At 37.6% G+C, this 24,843-nt stretch overlaps 1 protein-coding gene and 1 pseudogene across 3 annotated transcripts in view; one reads left to right on the top strand and one right to left on the bottom strand.

Annotated features, from left to right (window-relative positions):
• Positions 1-578: 578 nt before the first annotated feature.
• The window catches only part of Gpr174 (G protein-coupled receptor 174), a 40,747-nt gene continuing 16,482 nt past the window's right edge, over positions 579-24,843 (bottom strand). For 2 of the 3 annotated variants that reach the window (XM_006257163.5, XM_006257164.5), the window contains exon 4: positions 579-5,285. In XM_006257163.5, the coding sequence (XP_006257225.1) occupies positions 3,715-4,722 (1,008 nt within the window). In that variant the 5' untranslated portion in view covers positions 4,723-5,285 and the 3' untranslated portion in view covers positions 579-3,714. The remainder of the gene's footprint in view (positions 5,286-24,843) is intronic. The other variant, NM_001106938.1, reaches the window with a different exon arrangement.
• Positions 18,756-19,913, top strand: Eno1-ps29 (enolase 1, pseudogene 29; annotated as a pseudogene).

The following is a 24,843-nucleotide window of genomic DNA, read 5'->3' as shown; positions in this document are numbered from 1 at the left end:
ACCTTCTTCTGCCAACCATTGCCATAGTAGAGTATTGTTTTGAATGTAGTAAACTTACTTATTGTATAGTTTCAGCAGATCACAGGAAAAGTTTTCTAAATGGTTTGAGGATACTTGAAGCATGAGTCAGGTTATGTATTTATATCTTCATTTTTTCAGATCTACACAAGCATTAGATGTTTCACTTTTTTTTAAAAAAAAGCTCTTTTTATGCATTTCCTAAGGGTGTCTTTCTGCAACCATTAAAATGTGTAATTCATAACTATTCGGTTATTCCTCAAGCTACTCAGGCTTCACAAACAATCTCGGGTTGTAAACAAGATGAGCAGCAAATGGCCAAAGTGGACAAAACCAAGTTAGGCCTAGAGGAGACCTGAGGCATGATAAGATAGAGAGGACATCTCATCTTTGTCTTTGAGGATGTAATAATCCATCACTCCAGTAGATTAAAAGGAATAATAGACCCTGAGAAACATAAATCTATAAACCCATGTATGGAACCACACTAACAGTCCTTAAATCTATCTGTTGGTAAAAGAACTGATCACACATTGACATCTAGAGTCAGAAAACTCCCATTTAATTACAGAGATAAACTTTATTATTAAAATCCATATGATAAATAAGAGCTGTAAATAAACTCCAATAACAACATTTCACAGTATCTTGGAAGTTAACCCAAAAGGTGGCATAAAAATTAAGTTGTGCAGAGTTCCACTGGTGAATCCTCACAGAGCATGGTAAGTTGGTCTGTTATTCATTGGCCAAATGGCTCCTCTTCATAAACTACTGATTAATAGGATTTGCTGGTTTATTACATGAAAATGAAAACATGTAACATAAAAACAATTTCATTAAAATAATAAAGGCAGCAATAAAGGCAATATTATTAGCATTAAGACAATCTATATTCAAATTTTCTTATTAAAATAATTGATTAATTTTGAGACAAAAAATTCACAACTTTACAAAAGTAATATGAGATGATTTATCTTTAATTATACACTGTCATAATTCAGATTCTCTTTGAACTCAATCGTATGGAACTCAAAATGATAAATAAGCGATTTGAAGAAAAGATTTTCCAAGGAGAATGGAATCTCAATAAAGAAGCAGCTACTTGGGGTAGATGAAGCACTATTTCTCTCCAATGTTAGTTTTTATTCTCTGAAAACTTAAGTCCAGTGTTAGAAGAGGGAAAGGGTAAAAGAAAAAATCTCAAGCGAAAATCTGTAAAATGTTTATGGAGCTATTTCTTGGAATTTAGCATCCTTACAATGGCAACTGAAGTAGATGGGTATTTATAATGCATTATTTGAAAAGATTGCTGTAAGGCTCACTTACTTTACAATGTCTTCCCCTCCACCACAGCTCCCTGTGCCTGAAATCGCTCCATTTGAATTTCACCACTTTGTGTTAATGCCTATTTCTAAGGTATGAACTTCAGATATATCTTGGTAAATGGATATGAAGTTAACATTATAATTAGCACCTTATTGTGAATAAGTTGATCAGAAGGGGGTAAAGCAAAATTCAAATGTGTTGATGAGGAAGATGAAGAATCAGGAAATGATTCTGATTCAGTATTCAGATGCTGAATACAAACCCAGATAGACAGGTCTGGGTAGAGAAATAGCATAAAACCATTAGACACTTGACTTACCGCTAAATGACAGAGGACTATTTAACAAGTGAGCTGGACTCTCAGCCACTCTACAATGGTTAATAATGTCCTAGGAGCATTTCCTTTCCCTTAAAAATGGTACGAGTATAGTAGAATCAATGTTAGAAAAAGTTTAGTGATCTCTCAAAGTGACTTTAAAAAGTGTAACTCATGCTACAAGAAATGGTAAGCATAGCTATTTTAAGTATGAGTACTATGAGCACTATTTCAAGCACCCACAATTGTTTCATAGTTTCACAAATGATTACTCGTAATCTCATTACAATACCAAATTACAGTCAACTAGAAATCACTTCTAAACAAATAGACCACACACATTTATAGTTTCTCTTTTGAAAACAAAAGTTAACACTTATTTAATACATCAAAACACATGTACATTACAAAGAATAACTAGGAAATATATAAATATACTTTTGCTAGCAGCACAAACTCATTTTCCTAATCCATTATTTTCATAAACTGTACAAACATAAACAATACTTTTTTGTTACTTACTCAGACCAAACTTTAGAAGTTTCTCACTAGTTTTACAAGCTAAAATTCATGTCGATTTAATGAATTTCCCCAAAGACATGCAGTATCATTAACTTATATACCTAAAACTGCACTGTATGCATATATACATATATGTCTTGTTTGATTTCTGTATTTGCTCAATGTAAAGAAGAGTGTTTTCTCCCCATTCTCTATTGAAGGATTTTTTTAAAGTAATCTTATTTACAATGTATATCATGCTTCAGAATATTCCAGTACTGTCACATTACTGTCACATACCAGAGTTCTTCCTGCTCAGTAGTCTAAACTGGTAGTAGACAAAGTTTTTGTAAGGAATGTGTAAGGCTACTGGAATCATGTACGCTCTTCTCAAAAGGTGAAAGAATTGCTTTCCACAGTTTTTGAGAGGTAATCCGTATATGCTTAGTAGTCATAATAATCATATAACCTATCTAAAAAATGTAGACTTAAGAAGACCAGTATCTTTGTGTCTTACTCTGGCTTTTGTAGATGCCTAGATAGGCACCATTTACCTTGGGGAATTTATGAAGGACAATAGTAATTTTAAGTCTTATGCTTCACTTTGGTTCATATTTTCACTCTGCCCAAGCTTAGTGACTAATTGGCACACTGTTTATTTCAGTAATAACCTGTCAGATTTCTTCAATGTAATTCTAAGTTATGATGAAAAACTATCCCTCTCCTAGACAGGTTCATACATTTCTGAAGGTGTTCTTTGGAACTAGTTTCAGAGAGCCTTGTGGTTGGCACCTCTTTCCTTTCTCTAAAGCATAAAGGGCAACTGAGTCATGCTGGGTTAACTGTAGAAAACTACCTGCCTTGGGAATATTCAATGTAGCATTTTATACAATTGCAGAGGATTATTGTGTGTTATGGATGTTGTTCTTATTTTAAGTGTACCCAATCCTGATTTCAGAATTTCATTCAACAACTAACATGACAGATGATGTTTCACATTGACGCTAACTGAAGAAATCAAGCATTGGAGTTTCAAATCCTTTAATGGAATCACACGTGGGAGATAAAAATAACCCTATTTTTGTAACATTGTGTGTACATAAAGTATTGCCCACCTCACTTTAATGAAGCACAACCAAATATGTTTTTGGAATGCAAACTGTGATCACTACTACAAATTGACCATTGCACACATTTTAAATAGAGATTCAGCATCTGAGGTAAAAAACTCAGTGCTTAAACTGGGCTTGAGATAGTAATCTCTTTGTGACTTAGGTTCACAGATAAAGCTGATGAGTCTAGCTCAGAGCATATGTGCACAGAGCATTATCAAAACTTTACCACTTAAGTCTCAAAGACCTGGTCTGGCGTTACTGCACGGACATGTCACCAGCAATGAAAATGAAACATAATATTCTAACAGGTATTGTCATAAGTATGTGCATTCTCCATGTACGTAATATAGAGCACACTGAAAGGTTATGAGTATTTTCTATGAAGACTGTCTTGATGGGGATGTGGCATTCAAGGCCACATTCAGTTTCAGGTTTTATTTAGCACAGTTCAGCTGCCGTGGGAGAGGCGCCATGGTTATTCACAATTTTATATGATTTTGTTTGGAGTTGGATGCTATCAGGCAGTTCTTGTCTTGAAAGACGTCTTCTGAACTCATTAGTGGTGAAATAATATATAACTGGGTCAAGGCAGGAGTTTAGACTTGCCAGACACAGGGCCACAGAATGAAATATTAGAATCACTCTTCTGGCTAAGCAGCTTTTGATTTCATTGGACTTAACTAGGAAATCTAAAGGAAAGCTGAAGTGATAAGGTGCAAAGCAAATTAGAAACACCGCTGCACAGGTCAGAATCATCCTCAGGGCTTTCTTTTTCTCTCCAAGATGCTGAGAAATGGGATATTTATTTTGTAATGACAAAGCTGTCTTCCAGGTACAGTATAGAACAATCATAAGAGGAGTAATAAACCCAACCACCTCTCCAATAGTTATCATGGCAACAGATTGGGCCAGATTGACATTCCTGATAGGAAGATCCACAAAGCATTTGGTTCTGTTACCTGGGGTATCATCATTGGTTCTGAGGAGAGGAAAGAGTAGGCAGGCAAGGCAGATGATCAGCCAGCCAACAATGCTGATATACAAGTCATATTTCTGCTTGCAGTCATTGAAACGAAAGGGGTACATAAGAAACCAAAACCTTCGCACACTGATACAGACCAAGAAGTAGATGCTGGCATACATGTTAACATATTTCAGGTAGAAACAAAACATGCAGAGACCAGGACCAAATGGCCAGTCGTGGTTCAAGTAGTAAAAGATTCTCAGTGGCAAAGAGAGAATCTGTAATAAGTCAGCAATGGCTAGGTTTATCATAAACACCACAGCCCTTTTGGTTTCTTTCATATAGCCATAAAATACCCACAAAGCTAATATATTCCCTATGAGACCTGGCACAAGAATCACAGTGTATGTCACTGCATAAATGAAGTACCGGAAATCTGTATTGTCTCCATCTGTCTTGTTACATGTAAAATTATCAGTCATGATTATTTCCAGAGAAATTGTCTTTGCCTACTGGTCATTCAAAATCTAAATCCACAGTAACTTCTGTACTGTCCACAAGTCAGTGGGTCAGAAAGACAGAGTATAAAACAACCTTTTGCCACAATTGTTAGCCTCTACATATGATTTGGGAGCTTTAAAAAAAACTGGCTGTATTTATGCGTCAGATTTGTATACACAATTACAGAACTCCATTGTGTAAGCACACATGAAAAGTTGTTCAAATTTTCTCCTCTTGTTTATTTTGTGGTAAGGCTTTCCAGGACATCATGGAAATTGGATATTTCTCACTTGATTCATAACTATGTCATACTTCAGCTTTTCAAATTCCCATATGATAGTCATCACTGTACAGGTGTTTGGAAGGACATTTTATGTTCTTTTGAGGGAGAGAAGTCTGGATCACACAGAAGAAAGGTTTGCTTCAGTGCAGGGTGGCTCTGCCACTGTCCAAAGATGACTTACTTTGGTGGTTCTTTTTTTTTTCTGAGACTTTTTCAGATATACATTGAAGAAGAGCATGAGAGAGAGAATAAAATACAAACCTGCAAATAAAATAAAATAAGCTTATTATGTCTGGCATTTTAAGTAAGAAAAACTAGTGTTTAATGTTCACACCATCCAGAAGATAATGTTTCATAAAAATCCTCCCTCTAACATCCTTTATCCTCCTTTTCCGTGATATTCCCTGAGCCTCATTGTTTGGGTGATATAAATATCTTGCTAAGGGCTAACAAGTCACAGTTACTTAGTCTTTGCATTTTGGTCAGTTATGAGTATGCATTAATTCTTCCTACTGCAAAAGAATGCTTTTCTAACCAAGTTGAGAGCATCACAGATCTGTGGGTACAAACAAATATTTAGAAGGTATTTTAACATGGTCATGTTTTAGCAAAAAAACACAGTTGATTCCCTTCTAAGGCTGATGGCCTTTCTAGCCATAGGCTTTCGGTAAGGTTTACAGTGTCACTCATGAATTTCCTTCTGTGAAACAGACCTTAAACCCAATCAGAATGTAACTGTTTATCTTCCCAATGTTTGTGCTACTACTGCACAGGAGTGAATGTCTCCCCCGCCCCGCCCCCAGGTTAGTATTTCAGCATGGAGAAGACTATTAATGTCTTTTTCTTCCAGAGGCCTAGTAGTACCATACCTGACACAATAAAAGCTTGCTAACAAGGAAGAAGTTTCCAAGTCAATTTAAAAATAATTCATATATATATATATGTGTGTATATATATATATATATATATATATATATATATATATATATTACAACCAAAGTATGTGGTATCTTCAGCAATAAGATCTGATCATCTAACTACAGTAGGTGACCATGAGCAATGGCAATAGTCTGACTTGTTTTGTTCTTTGAGGGGGTGTTTCTCTGGAGACTCCCATACCAATAACCCATATGGAAGGTATCCTATATCTGGATTGAGTTTTGTTTTGCAGTCATGAATTTACATGAAGCTGGGTTTACAAGCTCAAAATTAATCGAATCAAAATTCCAGTATGAACAAGACCTTGTCCTTGGAAGAGAAGTTATTAGCAGTTGATGACTGCTAAGGGGATAGAAAATCTTTTTTCTTTGTTGGTATGACCACTGAGAGGTCGCCCACCCTCCAGTGGAAGCTCCAAACACATGCACATATGGGCAGATTGCAATGGACTCTGTGGATTATTTAAAAAACAAAACAGTAGATGACAAAGTTATTAGGAAGCCATATGGGGGAGGCCTGGAGAAGGTGGGATGGAGTTTGTGCATTTGTGTATGATCAAAATCCACTGTATATAGGCAAAATAAAAATAAGGCATATGTATGTAATAGAATTTTGTTGTGAGTGAGGATTAATATGCTACAGGTTCTATCACAGCAGTTCTCAACCCATGGGTTACATCCTCTTTGGAGGTCAAATGACCCTTTAACAGGGTTTGTCTAAGACCACCAGAAAACACAGATATTTATATTATGATCCATAACAGTAGTAAAACTACAGTTATGAAGTAGCAACAAAAATAATTTTGTGATTGGGGGGTCACCACAACATGAGGAACTGTATTAAAGGGTCACAGCAATAAGAAAGTTGAAAACCACTGTTCTATAAAGTACAGAAAAGTAAAACTAGAAGGAACTTGATAAATAATCCAGCAATTTGTTACAAAAAATGCCTAAGCCAACAAATATGGGAGCTTATTAGAAATTCAGAAGAATCTCAGCCCCTCCCTCAGGACCTGTATTTTAACATTTAAATTCAGTTAAGTCTTTGGAAACTCTGATTTCCACCACTATTTCCCAAACATAAGGGATCTTCAGATCCATGTAAGGAAGCCTTTTTCTTTAAAACAACAACCACATTAAAACAACAACCACAAAAAATTAATATAGCTTTCCAGGTGTTTCCTCTAGAGATTTTGATTCAACATGTTTTAGGTAATGCCAGAAAATTCTGTTTTAACAAAGCTTCCCATATGACTCTGATACAGTCAGCATTGCTTTTGTCCTTGAAGCATCATTTAGGGGCCAGTGATTTGATTCAAATCCTTCCCAGATGTTGTGAAAATAAGTGGGCAACCAGCCTCTCTTTAAATATTTCCATTTACATGGGCCATTTAGTCACCTCTTAATTATCCAAGACAAGAGAGCAGAGCATCAGAACAGAGAATCAAATCCCCCAAAGGCTGACTCAGCTGGGCCCATGACCCTTCTTCTGAGGTAAACAAATTTTAGCTTAGGGACTTGGATCATTGCCTCAAGGCTGCTGAAATCTAGAAGGATTTAACTGACTTTAAAGATACGTGGGAAGAATAAAAATGAAAAGAGAATTATGAAACATCCTGCTTTGGATTATCAACTCCATGTGGTTTGAAGTGTGCATGATTCAGCCCTTGAAGGAATTATTGTTGTTATTTTGCCTGGTAAGTAAATCTCCTGGTAAGTAAAATATCATGTTTTGTCTAAAAATGTGGGTCTTGCTTTACATCAAAGGCATTCAGCTTGAAGATGTTAAATATTTGATATTTCTCAAATAAAAATCATATAGAAACTTAGTATTATAGCCTTATACACTAATGTTAAAAATAGTGTGGATATTGAAGAGGTTTTAACAAAACTCACCAACTGTGAAAATAAATAGTATTTTCGAAATATATTCATTCACATGTGGTGATTGTAATTAAGTGATAGAGAAACTTAGATGGCAAAATAGAGGTGTATGAAGAGGTGCAAACAACACAAATCACCAGAGAAATGAAAATTATAAACTACCATGAAATATCACTCAAATCATTTACAACAATTCAAAAGAAAGCAAGTGGTAATGAAGATGTGGAGAACCCTTACTGGAGGGGATATATATTAATATCACTCTACAAAAAGAAGATTGTAGTTTCTATAAATATATATTAAAGAAAGGATAATACATATATTAAAAATAGAACTAGGGGTTGGGGATTTGGCTCAGTGGTAGAGCACAAGGCCCTGGGTTCCGTCCCCAGCTCCAGAAAAAAAAATAGAACTATAAAAAAATAGAACTATCACATGATTCAATATCTCTCCTCTGTGTTATATTTCTAAAAGAAATGAAATCAGTATTTTAACAAAACTGCTTCATGCCCATGTTCATTTCACCTTCATTCCTTTTCAGCAAAATACAGGATCAAACTATGTAGCCATCAACAATGAATATATAAGCAATTGTGCATACATGAAACAGACTATTATTCAGCCTTTGAAAATAAGGAAATTCTGCCATTTGCAACAAAACTGCTTGATCTGGAGGAAAAAATGTATTAAATATGAAATGTGTAAAATATGAAATCAGACACAGATGCCATATAACATGAGCTTATGTATATTAAAAATGACAACGATCATTATGCCAAATGTGGAGAGTCAGTATAGGAATTTACACTGCTAGTATAAGTAATAAATTTAATATCTAGTAAACATTACTTAGGTTAGGTCACTGTTTTCTGCAAGGGCGTTCTCACTACCACCCCATTTTAAATTTTGCATTTTCTACCCTAGTTTATGTCTTTATTAGTTTTCTTCTCTAGTTTTATTCTGCTCCATTCTACATAAGGGTTTCATTATTTTTTCTAGGTTTACTTTTCAAAGATGTATATATACAAATTAGAAGCTATATAGAACAGTAATCAATGGTTACCTTAATAACAGTGCTGTGTACCTTCATAGAGATAGGCTAATATTTTTCTAGCTGGCCACATACTCTATTTTAGCAGAATTCATACTGTTCAAATCACCTTTCTAGTTTTCACACATGGCAACAATAGTGATGCTGCCTTAGCCTGCAGCATCGATTTGCCCATTAATGCTTCCTTCCTTCCTTCCTTTCTTCCTTCCTTCCTTCCTTCCTTCCTTCCTTCCTTCCTTCCTTCCTTCTTTCTTTCCATTTTTCTTTCCTTCTTTTGTTCCTTTTTCCTTTTTTATCCCTCCCTTTCTTTCTTGATTTCTAGCTTTCTAACTTACCCGATTTTTCCTGAAATATTCCAATAACCCAACCTCCTTTTCCTTTTGCAATTTATGTGTGCATTGTTTATACTCCTGTCCTGCTGCACATTATACACAACCTCAACTAACTTGGAAACTCCTTGAAGTCATGGGCTTGGTCTTGTGTTCCTTTCAGTCCTTTATATTCTCAGAACCTCAGTTGGTATATTCATCAAATATTACTGGGCCAATATTTACTCAGCATTTAGAGTTTTCCAGGTATCATACTTGGTACTGGGAACATAGTGGAAAAAAAGTGTGCTGCCTTTTGCTTCTTGAATATTAAAATGTGATGGAAAGGAATGAAAGTCACTATACAGTGTGTAAAGATATGATTATAGATAATTAAAGCATGTAATAGGGGAACCATGCACTAGAGGAGAATCTAAAATTACTACCTTACTAAACCAGCATAGTCCTGCACAAAAATCTATAAACATTTGCTATCAAACTCATAAATAAGAATAGTCTTCATCCCTCATTAAGGAAACATCTTTTCAACAGACAGAATATCTAATGAAATTCATATCCCAACAAAATGCAGGGCATCAAGCCTAGTCCCCGTGTATCCATCCACAAAACACTTCCACACATAAGGCTCAGGGAACACTATAGAAGATGGTGATGAGATATTTAAGAGCCAGAAGATCAGGAAAGTTGCTGTGAGACTGTGTCTGCTAGTAGTGCCAGAAGCTATACCTATAAATTCTCATCCACGTGAACGCCCAAGCATGAGCTGAACAAGGACAACATCAATGCACATGGCAAACTGGATCAAGAAAATCCTGTAAAGCTTCAACCCTACATAGAGAACTAAAGGCAACTGAGAAAAGTTGGGGGTGGAACAGATAAACTTCCCCAGGGAAGAGATCAGTCCTGAAAACATACTGATCCACACTCTAATGGGTACCTGAACAGACCCTGACTTTATTTTTTAATATTTATTTATTTACTTATTTACTTATTTATTTATTCACATCTCAAACACTGCACAGTCTTGATCCTCCCTCACAGAAACACTCCCCTGTCTTCGCTCCCTTTACCCTCTGAAAGGGTAACCTACCCTGGTATTCCTTCACTCTTGCTCAAGTCTCTTCCAGATTAGGTGCACCTTCTCCTACTGAGACCAGGCAAGGATCCCTATTAGGAAATGGATACCACAGTCAGGCTACAGCTTTAGGGAGATTGCCTGCTCCAGTTGTTGGGGAGCCCACATGGAGACTGAGCTGCATGTCTAAGTATGTGCCGGGGACCTGGGTCCAGCCCATGTGTGTTCTTCAGTTGGTGGGTCAGTCTCTGAGAGCTGCCAGAGGTCCAGGACAGTTGACACTGTTGGTAGTCCTGTGGTGTTCCCATCCCCCCTTCAGGGCCTTCAATTCTTCCCCCAACTCTTCCATCAGGCTCTCTGACCTCTGTCCAGTGTTTGCCTGTGGATATCTGCATCTGTTTCAGTCAGCTCCTAGGTAGAGACTCTCAGAGGACAATTATGCTATGAGAGATTTATTTAAAGTACTATGTCAGACTTTTCAAAAAAGGGAGGGCGGTAGGAAATGGAAGGATGCAAAGGCCCCAAATCACTATGTTTCCAGTGTAGGTAGGTCAGAAAATATTTCCTATAGCCATTGAAGGGAATTAGTATGTATTTATACAACATAAAGATTTGCTGAGTTTTGCTAATGTTTCATGAGAATGCTTGTTTCAGCTATATTGTGTCTTTGCTTATCTGGGTGAATCTTGCTTATCTAGGTGAATATCAGGGAAAGTTCTGTGTATCATTTTGGTGAGACTTAAGATGTTATTATCTGAGAATATATCAGGTCCTACTGTAAGACTCTTCTCCCCATGAAAATGTGTGTTTACATTTTAAGAATGCAAGTTATAAAATACAAGGTAATCAAATCATTTAGTTGTAATCTTTGAGATGTACTATCAATAGAGATGCTATTTTGGGGTATGGAATTTTGAAAACAACAAATAAAAACAAACAAACCAAACACAAACAAACAAACAAAACACCTAATCCCAAGTTACAGGCAATTGCTTGCTGAAAAGTCAATAGGTCCCCTATTGAAGGAATCAGAGAAAGAACTGGAAGAGCTTGAAGGGGCTCGAGACCCCAAAAGTACAACAATGCCAAGCAACCAGAGCTTCCAGGGACTAAGCCACTACCTAAAGACTATACATGGACTGACCCTGGACTCTGACCCCATAGGTAGCAATGAATATCCTAGTAAGAGCACCAGTGGAAGGGGAAGCCCTGGGTCCTGCTAAGACTGAACCCCCAGTGAACTAGTCTATGGGGGGAGGGCGGCAATGGGGGGAGGGTTGGGAAGGGAACACCCATAAGGAAGGGGAGGGAGGAGGGGGATGTTTGCCCGGAAACCGGGAAAGGGAATAACACTCGAAATGTATATAAGAAATACTCAAGTTAATAAAAAAAAAAAAAGAAAAGAAAAGTCAATTTTATTTTAGAGTTCTAGCTAGATACCTACTAAAAGGTAATGATAAAATTGACCCCCCACAAGTACTTGCAAACAATGTGAGGCTGATATATAAGCAATCACAAACCCTAGGGTGAAGAGAGCAGAACAATTTGTTAAGAATTTTGATCAGTAGGCACCAAAAACTCCAGGTCTTGATTTCTGAAAAATTTTTAAGTAAAATATCTCACAAATTCCCTGGAAGAGCTGTCTGGTAACTGCTACATGGTGGTAAGCAAATACTTTGGGGAAAGTATTTTGTGGTTATTTCTCCTAGGGAATTCACTAAATTTTCAGGCCTACTAGATGTTCCACCAGACTTTATTTTTTTATTATAAAGAAATGTTTTCTACCAGGTTACCATTTCGAGAAACTTCTTCTGTGAGACTCCTACAGTTTAACTTAATGAAAAAGAAAGGATGCATACAGGCAGAGTTATTATAAACATTACCATCCTTCATTTAGATGAGTCTAAATGTATCTGCTGAGGTTTGAAGGCCGTTTCCTCTCCAGCAGACACTGTATCCTGTTCCTTGGCTATAGACGTACTCTCAATTATTTGGAGACAGAATTAAAAGGGTCACTCAGCCTCATATCGCCAGGGAATTAAGACAAGTCACATTGCCGTTGGTGTAGACATACTAGTTTGCAATTACTTTATATTTTGGAGAGTAGTACATGTCAATTGTACTGAAGATGGACAATCCCAAAGACCTTTCAAACCTGTAGTGAGCACTAACAATACTTGAGCAAATGCCAGAATTCTTGTCTCTTCTATCCATAAAAATGATACGGCCAGTTTTCTTTAAGAGTTTCTCATTGTTTTGCTAATCTAGCTATTATTTCCTATTTTTTCAGTCAAGTCTATAAAACTCTGAACCCTAGGGTAACTACAGTGTGTGATTGAAGTATATATTCCTGATGAATTGAACAATAATTGCCCCAAAGTCAAAAGAAGGTATCTAAATTTTAAAAAGTTGTATGTACACACAAACTTGAGAATGTACTTTGAGTATAAAAAGCAATAACATAAAGTCCAGAGTCAAGATGTTTAGAAAATTGTTCCCTTCTCTTTCTCTTATATTCTTGACTATCATTTGATTTAAATTGCTCTACTTCAAGTCAATGTACATTTGTTGATATTTGGTCTATTGTTCAAGGCCCAGCTCAAGTATGTTTATTGAGCATCTAAAGCAAATGATAATCTAATGGTAAAAACCACTTATGTCACTCATATATTACAATCTTTTGTACACAATTAGATAAACTTCCATTAGTTGACTGTAGTTTCTTTTTTTTTTTATTAACTTGAGTATTTCTTATATACATTTCGAGTGTTATTCCCTTTCCCAGTTTCCGGGCAAACATCCCCCTCCCCCCTCCCCTTCCTTATGGGTGTTCCCCTCCCAACCCTCCCCCCATTGCCGCCCTCCCCACAACAGTCTAGTTCACTGGGGGTTCAGTCTTAGCAGGACCCAGGGCTTCCCCTTCCACTGGTGCTCTTACTAGGATATTCATTGCTACCTATGAGGTCAGAGTCCAGGGTCAGTCCATGTATAGTCTTTGGGTAGGGGCTTAGTCCCTGGAAGCTCTGGTTGCTTGGCATTGTTGTACATATGGGGTCTCGAGCCCCTTCAAGATCTTCCAGTTCTTTCTCTGATTTCTTCAACGGGGGTCCTATTCTCAGTTCAGTGGTTTGCTGCTGGCATTCGCCTCTGTATTTGCTGTATTCTGGCTGTGTCTCTCAGGAGCGATCTACATCTGGCTCCTGTCGGTCTGCACTTCTTTGCTTCATCCATCTTGCCTAATTGGGTGGCTGTATATGTATGGGCCACATGTGGGGCAGGCTCTGAATGGGTGTTCCTTCAGTCTCTGTTTTTTTTTTTTTTGGTTCTTTTTTTCGGAGCTGGGGACCGAACCCAGGGCCTGGTGCATCCTAGGTAAGCGCTCTACCACTGAGCTAAATCCCCAGCCCCTTCAGTCTCTGTTTTAATCTTTGCCTCTCCCTTCCCTGCCAAGGGTATTCTTGTTCCCCTTTTAAAGAAGGAGTGAAGCATTCACATTTTGATCATCTGTCTTGAGTTTCATTTGTTCTAGGCATCTAGGGTAATTCAAGCATTTGGGCTAATAGCCACTTATCAATGAGTGCATACCATGTATGTCTTTCTGTGATTCAATTAGAGTTCACTCTTAATGGAACTCAAGCACTTTTATATGGATGCAAGATTAAAACACTCGTTAAAGCATTAACTCATTTTTAAATGGAACTCTGAGTTAGTAGAGAAACTATTTAAAAATAGCCCAAATATAGTTATACAGTGCCTTGTAGATTTGCCATTCTATGCTTGTGTATTCCAACTCTTTTTTTTAGAGGACAAGCCACTATTCTACAAAGTTCCATTTTACACAAAGTTTGCATATTTTAACTTGGTAGCAGCGATGAGGCGATCACAAGTTACATTGCAGTGGGAAAACTGCATGCATTTCCTGTTCTCAGTGCTGACACGGCTGTGGGGATTTTCCTCAGCTTTTCTGAATGTTCACCTTGTGTCTCAGACCAGACATGAGCATTTGGACAAGAAGAGGTGATTTTTTTTTTACAGGAAAGTTATGAGCTTCCAAGCTTACATAAAATAAACTAACGTCCAAGATAATCACATCCTTCTGGCCCTTTTCACTTTTTTGCCATCCTTCTCAAAATTTTCTCTTTGAGTGTGTGCCCTATCCACTGCTCCACAGGATTAATAGCCTGTGAAAGTAAAGGAGTAAACCAACCTTATGGGGTCTGGTAGAAAGAGCAAGGGTGGAGTGGAAAATAAAACCAGTCCCTGGGGCCTCACCGGAGGATTGGCCATGATTTGTGTGTAGGTGGCTACCTACATGGTGTGATTTTTAAGGGACCAAAAGCCTTCCTTTAGTAAAAGAAAAATAAAAATATTTCCTATTTGTTGACTGGGGCTCAATCTTCCTTCTTTGTAAGGATAAGATGTCTGCTCCCTGGAAAACATTTAGGCTGAAAATGTCAGGCTCCCACCTTTAGGAACTAGAGTGACAAATTCAAACCTGACCACTTTCTCAAAGGAATGTCAATATCTCCACACACTCACCATTTCTGGAGTTTCAGAATAAACCTAGGTCTCAAAATTTTTACAACTTCTTCTTCTCAGCCCATTGAATACATCAGTGCAGCACAGCCTAGTCTTTTTGCTTACTGTGTTTTGTCCTCCATTGATATCTGTGGTTCATTTATTTTTGGATTCCTTTCTTCCATATTATCCAAATCCTATAGGATTTTGTTTTTAAGAGCAAAGAATAATAGAGAAGTCACTAAGCCAGTGTTTCTCTTGCAGCCCTTTTGGGAGTCAAAGGACACTTTCACAGGGGTTGCATATCAGATACTCAGATTTTTATTCATAACAGCAGCAAAATTATATTTATGATTTTGTGGTTTGGGATTATCACAACATGAGGAACAGTATTAAAGGGTTGCAGCATTAGGAAGATTGAGAACCACTGCTCTAAACAAACACTGAGGTCTTCAGCCATTTCAGAATGTTCATTGAAAATGACTTAAGGTTTAAGATTTAAAATATTAAATGTCACTGACAACAACAAAATATTTACTGTTCAGTAATAACACTTAAAATTTCCATGGGAAAATGATATCCCAAGATCATGACAATTAATCTAAAATATGAAGATCTCATCATTTTGTATTTTCAATAGCAGATAATAATTTTATATAACACAGAATGCTGTCATTTTAAATGAGCTTAAGTTTTCCCAAGTGACACGGCTTTGCCTTCTGCTGGACTGGAAGTAATTTTCTGGATCTTGTTGGTAAGCCTTCTCTAATATTCCAAGAGAAAAGGATTCTAGTTAGTTACTTTTTAATATTCTATCATGTTTTCCATGATTCAGACTTTAGTTGAAAGTACTTCAGAAAATAAGCCAGCAGTGAATGGCCCCCATAGGCTCATATGCTTGAACACTTGGTCTCCAGCCTCCTGTTTCCTGTTTTAAGATGTGAGCTCTCAGCTTTTTCTACAGTCATACATACATACTCTGCCATCATATGCTCTAACTCTATGGAATTACTAGCTATAGGAAATCATTTCTTTTATAAGTTGATTTGGTTATGGTTGCTTATCACAATAGAAAAGTAAATAAAGTAAAACCCTCGGTCTCCTTTGTGAGGTGACAAAAATGCCAGGGGACAGTATTGTGATCCTATATTCCTCTGGCAGCTCCCTGAGTAGTATGACATTTGTTGTTTGTTTGTTTGTTTATAAGCTCTTGGTTCTCAGATTAAGTTTCCTGCCACTAGAGTGACATGACAGGTAAATGTGGGAAGCTGGGTATGGCTTAACTATCTATGGTTCTAGCAGTCAGAAGTAGACAAACAAAGGTTGTGAGTATGAGAACAATCTCAGGTACATAGACTGTCTCAAAAGGCAGTGAAGGTGAGTAGATTCCTTGATTGGTCTTCCACCAGTAATAGTTTGTGTGGAATACCCTCCTCTTGGCTAAGTTAGAAGCATGGAATAGTAAATCATTCTGATGTACTCCCTGACCACCCTTCTTTATTTATAATCTGGTAAAATGAGTCAAACAAAATTATGACCTATTACTCTGAATTCATCTCCAAAGAAAGATACCAAAGTAAGAAGAAGAAAACCCAAGATTTTCCAATACTCAGGTAATGACATACTCACTTTGATACCATCCCACTTCTGGTCTGTAATTAGTACAGCAAGATAAAAAAAATCATCTACCAAATAAAACTATAGATCTTCACTGAAATTTTTGATATATTTTTATATAAAGGCATCCGACAAATGATCCATTAGTGATAATCTATGTCAGATGAGTCCTTTACAAATGACCTTCTCTTTTCTTCCCACAATTGATCTTTTGGTTACTGGATTCAAAGACATTGGAATTTTTCTCTCCGTTAGGTCAGAAATGAAGTTTCTTAAGGATCATAGATCTCATCACAATTCCTGCTTGGATTCAGGCCAGATCTTAGAATTTGATGCAAAAGTAATATTTGACTAGAATTTTATGTACTTATGCATTGAATAATGCTCTCTTACTAAATACTTTTTCAATAAGTGACATTGATTGTGGCACTTAAGTTAACTCATTATTTTGGTATCTAACACGAATTGGCCCTGGTAATTAAGGAGAGGATTGTCAAGGCAGTATGGTTTGCTACTTTGGTTTGGCTTTAAAACAAGATACATTACAAATTATTTTTATGAAGTCTTGTTGAATTAAAAATATCTAAGAAATCTAGAAAATGTCTTCTTTCTAATCTTTTGCAGATGTATTTATAGAAAGAACTTCTAGTCCAAGTTCAAATTGGCTAAAATAACTAAGGGCCTCTCCTACCAAAGATGAACAGCAAGATAATAAGGAACTCTCATTGGCAAATGGACTTTTTTATATTTTTGAAGCATAACATATCCAGTAATACCCAGAAGGATTTCAGAAGTGCACCAATACTCATATTTTTATCCCTGTTGACAACATTTTGACTTGTGTGTTAGTTAGTCCTATTTCCCTTTTGTTTTGTTAAATAACACAACTTTCTTATTTTAGACTGACATATATCTCTAGCTGTTTTTTCTAAGCAGGTTCAAGTTAAAATATCTCCTGAAACTACACTACAAGGACCTGAAGATGTAACACTAAAAACATTATTCTTTTTTTCAATCTGATCTCTTATTGGTGTACCAGGCTTCTACTATGCAAAATTATCCTAGTACAAAGTATGCTAGGACACATATTTTGATTACATATTTTTATTAGTTCAAATGTTTACTTACTTATTTCAGTTTTTCTATAGGTTAAATATTTAACTCTACACCATTGTCCCTCTGAATTCCCAGACACCACAGTAAGCCTGTGAATTTTAATCTGGGTTAGGGTGAGTTTATATATAATTTTGGCACTTATCTCCTGTTTATAAATTTATTGTCTTCTATCCTTAAACACAAGTTATGGAAAGCTAAGGAAAAAAAGAGATTATTCAACTGAAATATGTAACAAAAAAGAAAAAGTGTTTTCAGTGAAGTCTATTAGAAATATTTAGCCAATTTTAGATACCTATCTCACTAGAATGAAAACTAGGTAGATGATGTCACATTTTTGAGGCTCATTTAAGTCAAGTTCATTAAAATTTCTGTTTACTTTCTAACATTTTACATCAATATACTTATTGACTTAGGTATATATTAGGGGAGGAAAATATTAGATACATAGATAATTGGGTTTATCATTCCAATGATTATGTCATGACCATATAATTCCATACCTAAGAAATTGGCTCTTTCAATTTTACAATGAACAGTAACCAAGTGCATCTATTTCTTCTATAATTGGTCCCTGATGCATTAATTTATTTCTACATCTTTCTAGTCATCATTTATATAAGCATTTATTGATTGATTACATAAAATTAAAACAGATAGCATCCCTAAGAATATTTAAAAGATTTATCAACCCTAAATTTATCTAAAATGGTAACATTTCTCTTCCATATATGTTATATATCCCTCCTTATACTCCTTGCTCCATTATCTCATCCCAGTTTTATCCATCCTGTTCTGTTATTTACTTTTAACACTTAAGAGTAAAGCATTCTAACTCCTCTCCCTTGAAAGCCCCATAAAGAAGACCACTGATACCATGAGTATCTGATTTTGTATGAGTAACTTTTATTTTCTCCTCTGTCATGAATTTCATCTAAATCTCCATTAAAAATAGTTTTTTGAGATCAGTTCAGGAACTCACGTCTCTCCCTAACACTTTCTTCATTGTCTGCAGAAGCCTCTGTTTCTTTCCTGCTTGACAATCCAATGGCCAAAAATCCACCATATCTATTCTCTAGAAAAGCCAGAGAAAGCTTTGACTCCCACTGTTAAGGTTTATCTCTACACCTCCATGGTTCTCTTCTGAGCTGCTGTGCCCAGTGATGCCTCCACTGGTGTCTATGAGGTCATAGAGCTCTAGGAGGATAAGAAGCACTACACATGGAGGAGTATCTCAAAGAGAAAGACAAAATGATGATTGAGATGGAGTGCACTGAAAATAAATCTAAATTTGATGCAAATGACATTCTGGAAGTGTCCTTGGCTGTCTGGAATGCCACTGCCATGGAAAACTGGGTGCCCATTTACCATCACATCACTGACTTAGCTGGCAACATGGAAGTTATCGTGCTGGTCCCAGCTTTCAATATGATCAATCATGGTTCTCATGCTGACAACAAGCTGGCCATGCAACAGTTCATGATCCTCCCTATGGGGTATCCTATTTCTGGGAGGCAATGCTCACTGGAACAGAGATTTACCACAACATGAAGAATGTCATCAAGAGATATTAGAAGAATGAAGATAAACCAATATGGGTGATGTGAGTGCATTTGTACCTAAGATCCTGAAGAAAGACTAGAGCTGCTAAAGACAGCTAGCTACACTGACCAGGTTGTCATTAGAATGGATATAGTTACCTCTGAAATCTACAGATCTGGCAAGAATGACTTGAGTCTTCTGAGAACTCCAGCACATCATACCTGACTAGCTGGCTGACCAGTATAAGTCCTTCATTCAGGAATATCCAGTGATGTCCATAGAAGCAAACTTTGATGGGGACAACTGGGAAGCTTGGCAGAAGTTCATAACTAGTGCAGGCATCCAAGTGGTTGGAAATGATCTCACAGTAACCAACACTAGGCAGTTGCCAAAACTGTGGGAAAGAAATCTTACAACTGCCTCCTGTTCAAAGTGAACCAGATCAGCTCTGTTGCTGAGCATCTGTAGGCATGCAAGCTGACCAAGTTCAATGGTAGTGGTGTCACGGTCAACCCGTGACCATGTAAAGTATGAGCTGGAGATCCTTGGAACTACCAACTGCTTAGAGTCTTCCTGTCTCTGATGTCATAGAGGTAGCTCAAGGCCAGACCAATGTTTGTCCTTTCCATGTCACTGCTTTCTTAGACTTCCAAAGCTAGAGCTGACTACCTGGAGCGCTGCTAGAAATCCCAGGCTTGTAATCATGTAATTGGTCCCCATCAGTGTTTCTGTTACCTTGCTTCCTAGCTAGTGTCTTGTGTAATCTCTAGGGTGGCCACTGTTAAGACTTCCCAGTGGTTCTACGTGTATAATAAATGCCTTAGTGACACATAAGAAAAAAATGGTTTCTTGTGTCAATCCTACCTATGTGGGAGAAAAAGCAATTATAAAGAGCAGAGGGAGGGACCTGGGTGGGAGAGGGGAGAGGGAGGGAAAAGGGGAATATGATTAGGCATTGGGTAATATGGGTGGGGTGGGGGTGGGAAGAGGAGTAAAGCCCTGAGTGCCAACATAATGAATAGAAATATGCAACCTTGGGAAGTGGGAGGTGGGGGGACCCTCCAGAATGTAACAGAGACCTGGGACGCAAGAGAATCTCAGGACTCAAAGGGAGAAAGACTATAGATAAACTGCCCAACAGTGGGGAGGGAACTTGTAGAAACTACCTCCAGTTGGAAACCAGAGCATTGAGTGGAGGGATAGGGTTGCCATCCCACAGTCAAAAACTCTGACCCATGATTGTTGTCTAAAAAATGGAGGGACAAAAATGGAGAAGAAATTGAAGAAAAGGAGGTCTAGAGACTGGCCCAAATTGGGACCCATCTGAAGGGAGGCTCCAAGACCTGACACTATTACTGATTCTATGGTATAATTACAGATAGGAGGCTAGCACAGCTGTCCTCTCAGAGGCCCAACAAGCAGCTTATGAGACAAATGAAGATACTTATACCCAACCAATGGAAGGAAGTTGGGAACCCCTGTGGTTGAACTAGAGGAAAGCTGGAAGAAGTTGAGAAGGACAACTCCACAGGAAAACCAACAGTCTCAACTAACCTGGATACCCAAGATCTCTCAGACACTGCATAACTAACCAGGCAGCAGACAGTAGCTGGTCCACAGCCTCTGACACATATACAGCAAAGGACAGCCTTGTTTGGCTTCATTGAGAGAATATGTACCTAACTCTTGAGAGACATGAGGCCTCAAGAAGTGGGGAAGTTTGGTGGGGTGTGGGTGTGTTGTGGGGACATCCTCCTGAAGATGGGAGAGGATTAATGGGATGAGGAACAATCAGAGGGCAGAACTGGAGGGGGATAAGGACTGGACAGTAAAAAACAATTAAAGATAAAAAGAGTCTTTTGGTTGTTAGATTATTTTATTTGGTTTCTATTCAGTTTTTATAATATTTCTTGACTATTCTGTTTCTTAAGCAAGAAGCTTTGCATCGATTAGTGATTTTCATGTCTATCAATTAAGAAAAAGGAAGATCATAGAGGCAAGTGGAATTACTGGTATAGGTCTAATGAGCCTCCCTGAAGAGAGAGATCCTCCTGTAGTGGAAATGAATGTAGTTGACTGTAGTAGTCAAGTGTCTGCCTTGATAAGAAATCAGGTACTTGCCACTGGCATGGGTGTAGGTGGCTGCAAGTGGGAATCTAGTTTGGTGAAGATAGATGGAATTATCAGTGTTAATTGGGCATTTTTACTTAAAGAGGTTGTCCACATAGGCGTAGAAGAAGGCAGGATCATGAGAACACAAGCATTAAGACAAAAATTAATAATTAGGACTTAATGAAACAAAAGAAATGGCTGTACAGAAAAGTGTGCCCCCATGTAAGTGATGGGGCAGTCTAATAGAATGGGAAATATCTTACGAGTTATACAATCAACAGTGTTAGTATCTCTAATATACAAAGAACCCAAAAAAAAGAAAACAAATAACCCATATTAAAAATTGCATTATAGAACTAAATAAAGAGTTCAAAAAGATGAAACACAAAAGGCTAAGAAACATTTTAAAAATTTTCAAAACCCTTAGTCATTAGGAAACTGCAAGTTAAAAGTACTTTGAATTTTCACTTCACCATAGTCAGGATGACTAAGGCTAAAACTAAATAAAAACAAATGAAGAAACACTCCTTCATTGTTGGTAGGAGCACAAATTTGTACAACCACTCTAGAAATCAATTTGGCAGTTTTTCAGAGAATTGAGAATAGTTCTACCTCAAGTCCCAGCTATAGCACTCCAAAAGATGCTGCATCAATCCCACAAGGACAATTGCTCCACTATGTTCATAGCAGCTTTTATTCATAATAGCTAGAAACTAGAATCAGCCCCGATGCCCCACAACTGAAGAATGGATACAGAAAATGTGGTTCATTCACAAGATGGAATATTATTCAGCTATTAAAAACAAGGACATAATAAATTTCGTAGGCAAATGGATGAAACTGCAAAATGTCATCATGAGTGAGGTAACCGAGACCCAAAAGGACATGCACAGTATGTACTCACTTATAAGTGGATATTAGCCATAAAGTATCAGATAAACAGACTACAATCCACAGATGCAAAGAAGACAAATAAAAAGGAGACCCCAGGGGAAGATGCTTGAATATTTCTTAGAAGGGGAAATAACAGAGATATCAAAGGTGGAGGGAGAGGGGGAACTGGGTAGGAGAGGGAATGAGGAAGGGAATGGGGCAGGGGAATCAGGATAGGGAGAGCAGGGTAGAGAGAATGGAAAAATTGTTGTGGGTGGGGATAGGGGCTATCTCTAGGATGTACTCAAGATTTCTGATTGGATGTGGGGAGGCCCCAGGAGCCTATGAGGGTCATGTGACTCCTAGCTGAGACTCCTAGCAGTCAGGGATATGAAAACTGAAAAGGGAACCTCCTATAGCCAGGCAGGACTTCCAGTGTACACAAATCTACCCAAAAACCTTTGCATAGACAAAGATGGGACAGAGACAGTGGAAAAGCCAAGAAGTGACTGACCAATCCCATGGACAAGAACCAATCTCTAACACTATTAACAGCATTCTGTTAAGCTTACAGACAGGATTCTAGCATAATTCTCTAAGAGGCTCCACCCAGCAGCCAATGGGAACAGATGTAGAGACCCACAGCCAAACATTAGATGGAGCTCTGGAGTCTTATGTTAAAGTTGGGAGAAAGATTAAGGAACTCCAGGAGGATAGGGACTCCACCGGAAGACCAACAGAGTCAACTCACCTGAACCTTTTAGGGTTCCTAGAGACTGAACTATCAACCAAAGAGTGAGCATGGGCTGGACACAGGCCTCCTGGATGTATGTAGGAAATGTGCTGCTTGGTCTTCATGCTGGTCCCCCAACAACTGAAGTGGGGCGCTGTCCCTGAATCTGTTGCCTGCTTGTGGATCCTGATCCCCTAATTGGACCAACTTGCATTGCCTAGAGGATGCACCTAGTCCTGCAGGGACTTGGTGTGCTAGGGTAGAGAGATACCCAGGGAGGGCCCTCTCCTTCTCAGAGGAGAAGGGCAGGGGTGGTGGTGGAGGAGCTTTTCGGGAGGTTTTGGAGGAGAGGGAGCACTGATATTGGGATGTAAAATGAACAAATAGATTAATGGAAAAAAGGACAAATACTGATCCAGATGTGGGGAAAGGAAGAATACATATTCACAGTGATGCGATTGCAAACTTTTATAGCCACCATAGGAATCGTTGTGAAGATTCCTCAAAAAGCTAAAAATAGATCTATACATGATTCATCTATACAATTCTTAGGCATATACCCAAAAAACTCCATGTTCTACTGTAGAGATGCTTGTCTGTGTTAATTGCTGCTCTATTTACAATAGCCATCAGCTGGAAACAGTCTGGAGGTCTATCAACTGATGGAAGGATAATAAAACTATGGTATATTTACATCGTTAACTGTTATTCAGATATTAAGAAATATAAAATTGGGGTATGGATGGAGCTCCAAAAATCATTCTGAGTGAGGTGTCTTTCTTTACCTAGAAAGACAAATATGTGTTTTCTTTTAGATACGGGTGTTTCACTAGAACTACCTTTTATTAACAGATTATGGAAAAAGGCTTTCTAGAGAGGAGAGATAGAATGAATTGCTATAAATGTGTAAAAGAGATCTATCTATCTATCTATCTATCTATCTATCCATCCATCTATCTATCTATAGGATAGTTATTGGAGACTGGTGTCTAATAGACCACCAAAAATTACAATCCATTTGCTATTGTTTTTGGTTACCCTCTAGAGCTTAAAGGTAAGAAAATATTGCTGAAGATATCACATAGAACATGGAAATAACAAGCTGGTACTAAACTGAAACCTTCACCTCTACTGGATTAGCTTTCATGGTGCTAGATGGTACTACACAAGCTACCAGACAGAAAAGTAATAATCAGTCTTACTCAGTTGTGAACCCTGTGAACTACAATAATGATTGGTTGGGGAGGACATGCTCACTGATGAAATGTAAGTACAAACCTCATGGGAGCAACCACCAACTTTCTGATTGGACTTGAGGTCTACCCTGTGACATGAAACACATATACCTGTCACTATTATCAGGTTATGATCCTATAGCTATATAAATCATAGGCCTTATGAGCCTACAAATTTTAAGAGAATAAATGTTTGTGCTTGTAATATGTTAAACTCATTCCTAATGACCCATAGATTAATGCATTTCCTAACCATCACAAGAGAAGCTTTTATTTGAATATGATGACTAACACAGAGATCTGAAACTGTCCAACAACCATAGAATAACAGATTGTAGAATTTTTAGTTCCATAATGGAAATTTATATATCACAAATTTCCATCCAGAGGCTCAGCAATCATTGTAGAAGTGTCAGAGGAAAGAGGATAAGTGGATAAGTGCCTGGAGTGGTTGATTACAACATACATTATCTTCTAGACACAACAGGGCAGCTGCACACAAACACTTAACAGTTCTTTCACCACAAAAACCTATGCTAGCCTTAGATCAAATTCTGGCATCTCGAGGGGTGCTAGGCACACGATCCCACCAGAAGCTATAGAATTATAGACAATTGCTAGCTTCTGGAAGAAAAAAGGAAGATTTTTTTTCTAAGAATGTAGTCCATGGTAAGTTGACCACTTACCAGTGAAACACCACAGAGTCAAGCATATCTGGTAAGCACAAATTTATCTTGAAGGGTGGAGGTTTTTTTGGACATAAAGATGGGTATGTAAGGAAGGGGAGTAAGTCGGGGAA

Source organism: Rattus norvegicus, chromosome X (genome assembly GCF_036323735.1).
Source record: "Rattus norvegicus strain BN/NHsdMcwi chromosome X, GRCr8, whole genome shotgun sequence".
NCBI classification, from domain to species: domain Eukaryota; kingdom Metazoa; phylum Chordata; class Mammalia; order Rodentia; family Muridae; genus Rattus; species Rattus norvegicus.
The sequence above is the reverse complement of the archived record's forward strand: the minus strand, read 5'-3'. Positions and strand labels throughout refer to the sequence as shown.